Consider the following 12,197-nt stretch of genomic DNA (forward strand, 5'->3'; position numbering starts at 1 on the left):
CTGGCAAAGATGGAAGTGGCACTGGATTCAATCGCTCCAGGTATTAAGTAATTCGTAGATTTAAATATGAATACAACTGTTATAATACGTCACCCAACAGAGTGAAAGCTAAAAGTATAATGTAACTAGCAACGTTGCATAATGAAACTAAATTGGTTGCCGCCATGTATGTTATTGATACCCAATGATCTTTTGGAAAAAAATTGGTACCTTTATCAGCAAGTACTACTTTAGGGCTTGTTGATAGTTGTCTAACAACCACAATAACAATAGTTTAATAAATATTACCAGTACTGGCATAAGAGCCTACAGTATAAAGTTTACAATAAAAGTTACATCACAAAGCAGTACTGTGTGTGTAAATTAAACTTGGGACACATTGTTACCCACAACTTTAGAGTAACTTGCATTCCATGTTTGTAAAACATTGCTGTTTGCTACAGTTTTCTGAAGTCACCGACGATCACCAATTTTGTGTATGCATACAACTTACTGGTTTCCGAAGTTGTGATATGGAATTTGCAATCTTACAGATTCCACCACTTGTCATCTCACAAAGCCCCAGAGACAGATTCTCAATCCACTGAATACATGAAGCAATAGCAGATGCACTTTCATCATCAACTTTGTTCTCACGAAGATTCAACGACGTCATCTGAAACAAATCAAAAATTACTGAAATCAGTTTTTATATCAACAATATCATTGTTATCAATTATGACGTCACAGAGGTAGAACAATCACTTGGTGAATTTAATCGTTGAGCTCCGGTAGCTCAGTCAGTTAGAGAAAGAACCGGAATTACACATGCCTCCAACTAAGTAACACGTTTGCAACATTGGTCGCACTTATTGAAGTTTTAGATCGGACCTTCTAGTTTTAAAGGGAGTTTACAAATATGTTTAAGGAATTTTCTTCCTATGTTGTGATTTTGTATTACTGTTACTTGTGATAGAGCAAGAATAATTTTTTTTCATATGTCGTTGCCAGCTAAAAGATAGATATTGCTAGGGAGCGTGGGCATCTTGTACCCCCTCCCTCTGAATACGACTATGCGTGTTGGTATCGTGTGCCGCAATATGGAAGCTGTTGTAGCGCTTTCCCTTTTTCGCCGCATTTCTTTTTTGCCGGTGTTGCATGGACTCGTGGAGTCATTCTTAAACTTTGGCAATGCAATAAAGCAGTACAACGCATTAGTGGTGACCCCGACATGTCAAAAACGTATATTTCTTGATATAAGATTTAAATTTAGATAGATGGCAGTGATAGTCAGAACGCTGTGGCGATTAGGCTTCCCACATTTTGGATGTCGTAGCCACGTGTTTGGTTCCAGGAAGCGGAAGCTCAATTTGCTTTGAAGAAAGTGACAGCTGATGATACCAAGTACTTTTATGTGGTGTCAGCTTCAGAATACAGCAAGTGGTTTGATCGATTTAGTTAAACAACCGCCGCAAGAAGACTAGTACACAACAATCAAAGAGTGATTGCTGACAACCTTTACTTTGACACCATCGCAAAGAGCTCAACAATTACTTCATATGCCACCTTTAGGCGACTGACTGCCAACCGCCCTAATGGACGAAATGCTGGCGTTGCTTGAGAGTGAGGAAACTTGTTTTCTGTTCAACGAATTATTCTTGGAAAAGATGCCCGCTGGCGTACGCACGGATTTGGCTGGAAGAGATTTTCCTTGCTCTCGCAGTTTAGTGCAACAGGCGGATGCTTTGCTATTGGCTTGTCGGAAAGACGAGGAATACGCAGTATTTAAGGTGCGACGCTTCATGTTCAGTCCTACTTCACCACAACAAGTAACAAACGCTCCCAAACTATGCTTTTACCACCGCCGTTTCGGTAAAAATGCACGTCAGTGTTGTCCTCCATGTTCGACGAGCAGCTTATGTTTTCTTTAACGAGCAGCTTAATTTTTCTAATGGACCGCATGTCTGGGCGCCACACAAACAGGTCCGGCAAAACCCTTGTGGCAGCGAACGGCAGCAGTATTCGGACGTACGGCTCACGTCTGATCTCGCTAAATTTGCCCGCTGGGAAGTTTAAATGGAATTTTGTTTTCGCGGATGTCTCGAGGCCACTACTCGGCGCCGACTTTTAGGAGCACATTCATAGTTAGATGATCTTCAACGACAGCGTTTGATCAGCGCACAAACGTTTGCCAGTGTTCCTAATCGAAAAGCCGGGACCTCAGTTCAACGCATAAATGCTCTCCCCTCAGACAAGAGTACGCGCGTTTGCTGGCCGCATTTCCCGCAGTTACAGCGCCTCACTTTTCTGAATTGCTTCCCACGCACGGAGTGCAGCATTTTATAACAACAAGTGGACCTCCAGTACACGCGCGTGCTCGGCGCCTTCCTCCTGAAAAACTTACTTTGGCCAGAAATGAGTTCGCCAATATGACAAAAATGGGAATTATATGACGCTCGTCCAGCCCCTGAGCTTCGCCGCTACACATGGTTCCAAAGTCTACGGGCGATTGGAGGCCGTGTGGAGACTACAGGCGATTAAATGCTGCTACCCAACCAGATCGTTATTCAATCCCTCACATTCGGGACTTTTCAGCAACTTGATGAATTCCTGCGCATGCCATTTGGTTTAAGAAATACCGCCCAAACATTTCAACGTTTAATGGACACAGTTTTCCAGTCTCTTGATTTTATATATGTGTATCTAGATGACATATTAGTAGCAAGCATAGGCGCCGAACACGGGTATGCCGCATACCTGAGAATCTGACCAACGTTCGTCATACGTTATTTAGATTCAGTCGGTTGTCACGGTTTACTTTCCCAAAGCAACGAGTTTCTGGACAGCAGGTAACAACGAGAGGTTTATTGCTTCCTTCACCAAATATAATACCACGAGGCCCAATTTGCCGCCACACCACAGGTTACTTAGTGTCACTGCGTATAGCATGATGTTTACCTCATTATGCGTAATAATGTCCATTATGCTCGCAGTAAGCACTAAGTTGAGCGTAAGCAGTAAACACAACAAGTTGTGACAGCGGTTTTATAGGGTCTTGGACCGAACCTTTAAACTGAAAATTATAGTTACGCCTGCGAAAACCAGGCACCTTGAACGGTGAAACTGTCAGCACGTGCTAGTCGTCTAAATTTATCTGCCGTCGGAAATCTCTTATTCAATGCGGTCTTACCGCACATAACCGTGCGTTCATTTGCAAAAGTGCTCGGCGGTAGAATTGCGTTGCGTGAAGTTTGTAAACTACAAGCCTTAACATAGTCCTACCCTATCTAGCGCCAAGAAAGATATTTGGCATTTTATGACGTCATATAATTTTGCATACCCGAAAAAATTTAAAAGTCGGCGCCTATGGTAGCAAGCAAAACACCTGCTGATCACTACAACCATTTAAAGCGACTTTTACAAGGTTGGCAGAGCATGGTCTAGTCATCAACGTAGCCAAATATCAGTTTAGGTCGACCAAATTGATTTTCTCGGTAACAGACCATCAAGGGGCTTCAGGAATTCGAAGGTATGATAAATTTCTATCACAAGTTCATACCAAACGCAGCTCGCATCATCTCCCCAATCTATGAAGCGTTTTCGGGCAAAGCGACACAGCTCGTCTGAAACAATCGCCAGACTTCAGCATTTGAAAAAGCGAAGGCAGCACTTGTGCCCGCGACGCTTTTACACCACCCTCTACCCCAAGCGCCAACTTCTCTCACTACTGAAGCGTCACAAACATCGGTTGGAGCAGTGCTGCAGCAATTCATTGATGGTGTCTGGCGCTCGTTAGCTTTTTTTAGTAAACGTCTTCGACCACCCGAAGTGAAGTACAGTGGAAGTACAGTGGATTTGACAGAGAACTTCTCGCTTCACATTTGTCAATCAGACATTTTCGCTACTTCCTGGAAGGTCGTTGTTTTGCCGATTACACTCTGACCACAAACCGTTGATTTTTGATTTCACAAAAGTTTCCCAACCTTGGTCTGCGCGACAACAGCGTCACTTGACCGCCATTTCCGAGTTCACTGCAGATGTGCGATACATCAAAGTAAAGCAGAATCAGGTTCCATATGCTCTATTCAGAGCCTCCATCGACTACACTGAATTTCCTTTGGACTTGCATTACTCCGCGCTTGCAACCGCGCAGCTTGATCCGTAAGTTCAAGCATACCACACGGCTGTGACCAATCTCAAATTTCAAGACATACAGTGTGGTATTTCCGAGGACACAATACTCTGTGATGTCTCCAAAAACGTTTCTTGCCCCATTGTACCAAGTCTAGGCAGCGACAATTTTTGTGTGCATGATTTGTCGCACCCATCTATTCGAGCCACCCGCCAGCTAGTTGCTTCTACATTCGTGTGACATGGGATGAAACAACAGGTTGGATTGTGGGCACACAACTGGATACAATGTCAAAAATAGAAAATCCAACAACATGTGCTTTCTCCGCCTGAAAACAACCTGTTTCCAAGGCTTGTTTTGCTCATGTTAATGTGGACATTGTCGAACCACTTCCGTCTTCACAGGGCAACATATATTTGTTTACAATGGTCGACCGCTTTACAAGATGGCCGGAAGCTGTTCCTCTTCCTGATGCTACCACGCCAACGTGTGCCAGGGCATTTGTTTACCACCGAGTGTCGAGATTTTGTGTACTATTGGACATCTCCTCAGACCGTGGTCCACAAATCACATCTGATTGATGGGAATCTTTCAATAGGTTTCTTGGTGTCAAGCTTCATCGCACGACGTCTTATCATGCCCAATCAAATGGTCTGGTCGAACGTTTCCATTCTCTGGTCGAACGTTTCCGATTTTATTGGTTCAACACCCACCGAACCGCCCCCGCGTCGACTTTCAACCGCTTTGAGGTCAGCTGTTGGGAGGTTTCTACCGACACCTATGTCGCGACACTTACATCCCAAAGAAAATGTTCCTAAGTCATTGGACACAAGCGCTTATGTATTCTTGCGCACAGACAAACATCGCCCGCCTTTGACACCTCCGTATGAAGGGCCATACCGGGAAATAGCTAGAACAAACAAAACGTTTACACTAGACTTTGGCGGGCGTCATCAGACAGTTTCTGTCAACCGTCAAAAAAACAGCCCACGTCGACCTGACACAACCAGACCAAACAGCTCAACCACCGCGTCGAGGAAGGCCTTGCAAGCAGAGTAGAGTTCCATTCACCCGGCAATCACCATTGCCACCCGATTCCTCTATTCAACGCACGCGCTCTGGTCGCATTACTCGCCCTCCGGCTCGGTTTTGTTTCTAAATTTTGTTGTCCGCTTCTGGCGGGGGGTTATTTAGCGCTCACTTTACCGCATAATAACGAAGCGTTGTTTTTTTTTCGGCGCGATTCTCTTTTGTTGGTGTTACGTGGACTCGTGGACCCATTCTTAAAATTTGGCAATGCAATAGTGTCATCCCGAATTACACATGGCTCCAACTTAGTAACACGTTTGTGATTTTGGTCACAGTTATATGCTTACATTTCCACGCGACTCAATAAAATCAACTAACTTATTACAAGGAATAAAGAAACTTATTTTGGAATTCCCCTTTTAGGTTTTTGATTAAGGGTAGTGCGCAAATTTATGTTCAAGGAATATTCGTATTCGTATGTTCAGCATTTGGTATTACTGTTACTTGTGATAGAGTTTTACAAACTACCAATGCCTGCGTCTGCGCTATTTTTGCAATAAAAGACGGTTTGTGTAACTGTGTTACGTTAGCGAAAACTCAAACGCATGTTTGGCGGTGGTGCATGCGCCATTGTTTTATTTGTTTTACTTTGAAGTAAGGTCTTTAATATATTTGGAACCAAATATAGATATGAATATATACGCATTTTCGTAGTCAAAGAAAATTGTAAATAAAATATCATTTTTTTATCGGTAGTTGCCCGACGCCACCCAAAGTAAATTTTAAGTGCTCAAGGTAATGGTTATTGCTTGGAAGTCCGGACCTACAAGATCCGAACATTCAAACTTCTTCTGGGTTTGCAGTACAACAGGTTACATAACATTGATGAAAAATTGTTAAAAAAACGTTATTTCACACAAATAACAATTTTGAAGTCAAAAGTATTAAATCAATATGGCTTTAAACACAGGCCTTTTCATGCCTTTTTCTTTGGAGGTGACGTCACTTTCAATGAAGTGCCAAACCACTTTCCGCTCAACAGATGTATTAAAAATCTTAAGAGTTTGGTGCTGATTAGCGTAAGAGTAATTGAAATCGGTGGAGATCCCAGATAAAGCAAACAGCATGAAAAGGCCGGTGTTTGTAGTCATTCTGAATACTTCGAACTTCAAAATAATTCAACATTGTAATTTGTGAGAAATTACTGCTAACAAAGTTTTCGCACCTGAAGAAGTTTGAATGTTCGTGTTACAAGTTATCGTGAATTGGTGCGGAACGCTTTTGACGATAAAACATTTTTAGATTCTGCCACAATGATGACGCATTTTAAACCAAGGTAGTGCAACCAGTATTGATGTTGTATAAACACAATAAAATTTGTTGTGGGGAACGAAACCAGATCATCCAAGTGTGTCATGACCCTAAAAAGTTTGGAAACCACTGGTCTAACATACAACTTACTGGTTTCTTAAGTTGTGATATGGAATTTGCAATCTTACAGATTCCAACACTTGTCATCTTACAACCATCCAGAGACAGATTCTCAATCCACTGAATACATGAAGCAATAGCAGATGCACTTTCATCATCAACTGTGTTCCTATCAAGATTCAACGACGTCATCTGAAACAAATAAAAAATTACTGGAATCAGTTTTTATGTCAACAATATATCATTGTATCAATTATGACGTCACAGAGGCAGAACAATCACTTAGTGAATTTAATCGTTGAGCTCCGGTAGCTCAGTCAGTTACAGAAAGAACCCGAATTGCACATGGCTCCAACTTAGTAACACGTTTGTTACTTTGGCCAAGTATTACGTTACCGAAAACAGAAACGCATGGTTTGCGGTTGTTTTGTAACTGCTCAGGTCTGAATTTTCATTTCTGTTGCTGCACATTTAATCCAGGAGTTTGCAAAGCAAAAAATTATAAAATTAAAGTTATAAGTTGGGACAAAAGAACAAAAGCTTGTATAATTGTCAGTAGATTCTTAGATCAAATGTTTCTGAAATTCCCAGACCTTAAACACTGTTTCTCATGGTTTTCTTTAGTTCAAAAAATGCAAAATTTATCCTTGCAATGGCGTGTCAACTTACTAATTATGCTACCTAGTTTGGTTGAAAGGCTTTTAAACTTGCTGAGTAAAATAGATGTGAAGTCATACCTTTTGCTTGATTGCACCAGCAACTTCTTGGATTGCAGAGTTACTGACATTTTCCATAGTAAGTTCCAGTGTTGGAGGAAATAAATGAATAACAAATGACAAAGCACAAGCTTCTTCATTACCATCCACTGTAAGCTGGTTTGGTATGAAATCAACCTGTATATAATAAAAACAGTTTAGTTAAAATTATTTTAAATCATTTTTATAGGCAATTTAATCACCCGATAGCAAGACAATGTATAACAAAAAGTTTCTTATTGCTTGAATAAAAATGTCTTATAAACTTCTTCAATATGCCTTTATAAAACAGTGCACCAGGATTTACTGAAGGTTGTTAAATGTCAATAATGGCAAGTTTGGCTTGTGTATATTAAATATTTATTAGAATTCTGCAACTCAATGATGTCGTTTTTTTGCAAACAACAATGCAATGCCTTTACCACATATACTTTTTTATTTGTGCAAAACAGGAAATGATTTTTGGGAAATGACGAATATTCATTGACATAAAAAAGGATTTCTAAAAATTATTCAAACCTCAAATGCTGCTGTAATGTAGGTTTCAACAAGGGTCCCAGGGTGCTCTAAACTCTAAAAGATAAACAGACAATGTTTTGTTGAATGCAAATCGAAATCTTAATTGATCTGAATACACACCTATATGCCAAAACAGTGGCCATCTGTATGCAGCTTACATATTTATGAAATTGGATCCATATTTGCTTAAATATATTATCTTAATTTGTGTGGATGAGAATTTATTTTAGTTTGTTGAAAGTGCTCCAAACATATGTTATTGGTTTCACGTACATGGGCATTACCAGTTTCTAAGATGTTGGTGTTACTGATATTTTATTCCTTCTTTACACACTTGAACAATTACCTGTAGTGCATTGGGAAACAGATCAACCTTCCCGCATGATTTAATTCCATTGTTTGATATATTAAACTTCGGTAAAATCAGCTTGTTAACATATTTTGCTTGATTCGAAAGCAATTGCAGAAGTGAATTTGAAACTGCATTTCCACTGATATCCAGAGTCTCCATCTATATTATTAATATCATCTCAGTTTCATGAAAAGAATGAACAGTGATGGTGATTTCAAAAATTGAAATATTGGGATCTACCCAAAACTGCAGATGCAGGCCTAGCGATCACTGCAACTTATTTTATAATACTAAAAAAAGCAGTAGCTTTTTATACAGGATCAGCCTGGCTTATAAATCAGTAATATATATTTCGCCCCATGGGCATCTTCAGTAACTAAAGCTACTGCTTTTTTTAGTACTGTGATGGTGATATGTTTTTGATGACTTTTTATTACAGTTGGATGACAAAACTACCAACTCTATAATGTCTGTGTGCCCAACCACAAACTAACAGAAAAAGCAAATATTCACTAAAATCAGAAGCGTATGTGATGTTGGAATCTTGATAAATCAGAAAAATCTTCACACATGCTGGAGTCAGCAATCTGACAACCAGCTGAATATGAATATTAGCAAAGTATGGTTAAAAAAAGTTATTAAAATTGCAGCACAAACACATAAAGCTTTATCAAAAATTTTAATTTAGATGTTTGGCACTACAACAAGCCTTTTCAGCAGAATTTGGTCTTTCTACAAAGGAATCTGGAAATTATGTGTTTTTCGTTTTCGAACATCATTACCATGGCAACTAATTTAGTTGGGGTTTTATACATAACATTCATGCTATGTTATTTTTATTAATTTTGTGTAATTAATAAACAGCCAAACCCCCAGATAAATATAAAACTTATTGTCTTCAACCATAATGTAACAAATTCAACCATAAGATGTCACGTTATATAAATGCTTATGTTATCACACCACACAGAAGTAAAATCCTTTACTTAATAAATTAATTTTAACAATGGATCTAACCCAGTTGTTCTCAAACATTTTGTTCTCAGATGATATATAAGTGGTCGTTGATTCCTTTATTTCTTGTTTAGTAAATCTGCTTTTCGGTGCCATGTCAAAATATGTTTTGTTTGCTATAACAAGGCTACATAAGTTTGCTTCCATTCTAAAATGAGAAAATATTCTTTAAAAACTGAGATTTATCAATCTTCTAACACACATGTAGACAGTGGCGCCAAGTTCGGGGAGGGTAGGCTCAACATTAAGTGACTGGAACAAAAAAATTTTCAGTGGTCATGTTGTTGCAATAGCATGCCGCTCAGTGGAAAACAATTTTTGCACTGTAGAACAAAACTAAAATCAATTCCGATTTCAAACACATTGCCAAAAAGTGCTACCAGACTACATGTATGTTTGTTTTTTTGAGTGTTTTCTTGACTACAAACACACACTTAATTCTTTTTGGTACCAAATTTATTCACCACCTTTTTTTCTGAGTAAAGGAAACGTATGGCGCATGTCTCATCACAAAAACTCGCATTTGAGTTTTCCATAATGTAATACAGTTCCACAAGCCACCGTTATGTATGTGTCCATTTCCAGTAGAGGAATTTCCCCGAAATTTGCCCCCCCCCCCACCCCCAATTAGGGTTAACACTAATTATGACATCACGAGGGGACCACACCCCCGGTGATTATGAAACTTGTCCCCTATGTATGTTGACATGCTGCAGACCCTCTAACAACACTTTGTGGACAATTAGGAACCATGGGCATAAACTTTATTCTACTTTAGATATAAAAAAATACTCTCTGCCTGGTTTTCTTTCTTGTTTTATAATGGGTCCACAAAAAATACATACCTTATGTTTGATAGCACCGACAACTTCTTGGATCCCAGAGTTACTGACATTTTCCATAGTAAGTTTCAGTGTTGGAGGAAATAAATGAATAACAAATGACAAAGCACAAGCTTCTTCATCACCATCCACTGTAAGCTGGTTTGGAATGGAATTAAACTGTGAAGAATCAAATAAGTTGAGTTTTGAGCAATTACCACTTCATAGGTAAATGTCACAAAAAATAAGAACCTTATTCTTAACTACTGAAAAATACATTCCACTTTGTTTAAAAAATTTTTTGTCGTATTAACTTTCTGTGGACAAGTAGCATTATTTGCTCAAAGTTTAAGAACATCATTAGTATGGATCAAGTTAATGCACATGTTTAGCAAAAAAAAGACAATAAACTTTCCAAACCTCAAATGTGGATTCAATATACTTTTCAACCAATAGTTCCGGCTGCAAAAAGAATATTTATTTAGCACAGCATAAAAATATATGTTGCACCGAGAAGCAACAGCGGTGTCAAAAGCTTATTTCTTTTAACCATCAAGACATCAAATATATTTTTTGCTAGATACATGCTTTTACTTACATGGTCATAACATAATTATGCAATTTCTGTGTAACAAAAGTTATTTTTCATAAAATATACTAATCTGGATTTAAAAAAAAACTATATTCCTAATAATTGCTGCAGATTTAGTTTTATTGCAATGTCACTTTACCTTTATTATATCTGGAAATACATCAACTTTTCCACATGATTTAATTCCTTTTTCTGATATTTTGAACTTTGTTACAATCACCTTTTTAACATGGTTGAAAAGCAATTTTAGACAAGATATTGAAATCGAAAGTCCGCTGATATTAAGAGAGTCCATCTAAGTAATAAAGACAAATCTAAAAATCAGGGCATGGGTTTTTGCCTTTTTGACCATTTCTAGTGTTCGACAGACGGTGCCAAATGGACAAAAAACAGGATACTGCATGCAAAGAGGAAACCTGTTATCAATACTAGTATAATTTGTAGTTGGGTTTTATCAAATACAATGTTTTTATTAACAATACGCCTGTTCATTTTAATGCGTTACTTTCTAGGCTTTTTTTTTTGGGTGCATACAACAATATATCTCTCAATGTTCGATACCTAATAAAAAATCGACACCCCGGTAAAAATTTAAATACAAACATTTATTTTTCAAAAACTTACTGGTTGATCAAGCTTGGATATAGCTGATGCAAGTTGTGTCATTGAAGTACAGCTTACATTGCATTCAAAAAATGAGAGACTTTTTGTAATTTTTGCTAATGAAGCTAATGTATTTGCACTTTCATCACCAACTGTAAAACCTCTCAGCACCAGTGATCGCAACTAGAATAAATATAATATATTGTTGTTATAAAGTACATGTACACAGTAGTGTGGCATAAAAATATAATTTAGAACAAAACACAGGAAAGTAATAACTTTGTAAATCAGTAGCAAATGCATTTAAGACAAAAACAGACAACTTTGTTGTTTACAGGTTTAAACTTATATTCAATATATTATATAACCATTCATTGTGGTAAAGAACCTGTGCCACATATTGAATAAGAATTTTTTTAAAAACATTTCTGCATGATACTTAAAACTACAATATGATGTATCTCAAATTTACGTGAAAATTAGTACACTTACTTTTGCCTGGTTAGGTGGTGCAAAATGTTCAGAAAATCTTTCAAGAAATTCGTAAGAGTCTGATGACTGAGCATCAACTATTAACTGCCCCTTAATTGCTGAGCATTGTTTGGCCAAATCCTTTATTACTTGATTGGTTGCAGCTGATTGGCTGATTGAGAAGTCCTTACATTGAATAAAAAATAATTTTTACATATTGTTAAGTTTTGGTTACTCAGATCAAGATATTATTATACCTGAATATTGTGGCATGTTTGATTTAACAAAACTTCAAAAGTTCCATCATAAAATTTACAACTTTTGGACACCTTAATGTTATAAGACTTTCTTGTATCAGTAAATACACAACCAATGCTATAAGCATCAGTTGGAAGTATGTTTCCAGTTAAAGTTAATGTTTCTGGCAACAACTGAAGACAATATGTGTAAAATGCTGCATCATCAACTTCATGTAACCATGAGCAAATTTGCAAAAGTT

The 12,197-nt window shown here is 38.0% G+C and overlaps 1 protein-coding gene across 6 annotated transcripts in view; it reads right to left on the reverse strand.

The window, feature by feature from the left end:
* Positions 1–12,197, reverse strand: part of LOC145894912 (uncharacterized) — a 425,937-nt gene that overhangs the window by 94,615 nt on the left and 319,125 nt on the right. For 3 of the 6 annotated variants that reach the window (XM_082983589.1, XM_082983590.1, XM_082983588.1), the window contains exon 60: positions 6,602–6,763. The exons of 1 other annotated variant lie outside the window; for it this stretch is intronic. In XM_082983589.1, coding sequence (XP_082839715.1) covers positions 6,602–6,763 — 162 coding nt within the window. Of the gene's footprint in view, positions 1–493; positions 656–6,601; positions 6,764–12,197 lie in introns of all 6 variants that reach the window. 2 more of the 6 variants (XM_082983585.1, XM_082983586.1) reach the window with 2 other exon arrangements.

The sequence above is a fragment of the Ascidia mentula genome, chromosome 3 (assembly GCF_947561715.1).
Source record: "Ascidia mentula chromosome 3, kaAscMent1.1, whole genome shotgun sequence".
Lineage (NCBI taxonomy): Eukaryota > Metazoa > Chordata > Ascidiacea > Phlebobranchia > Ascidiidae > Ascidia > Ascidia mentula.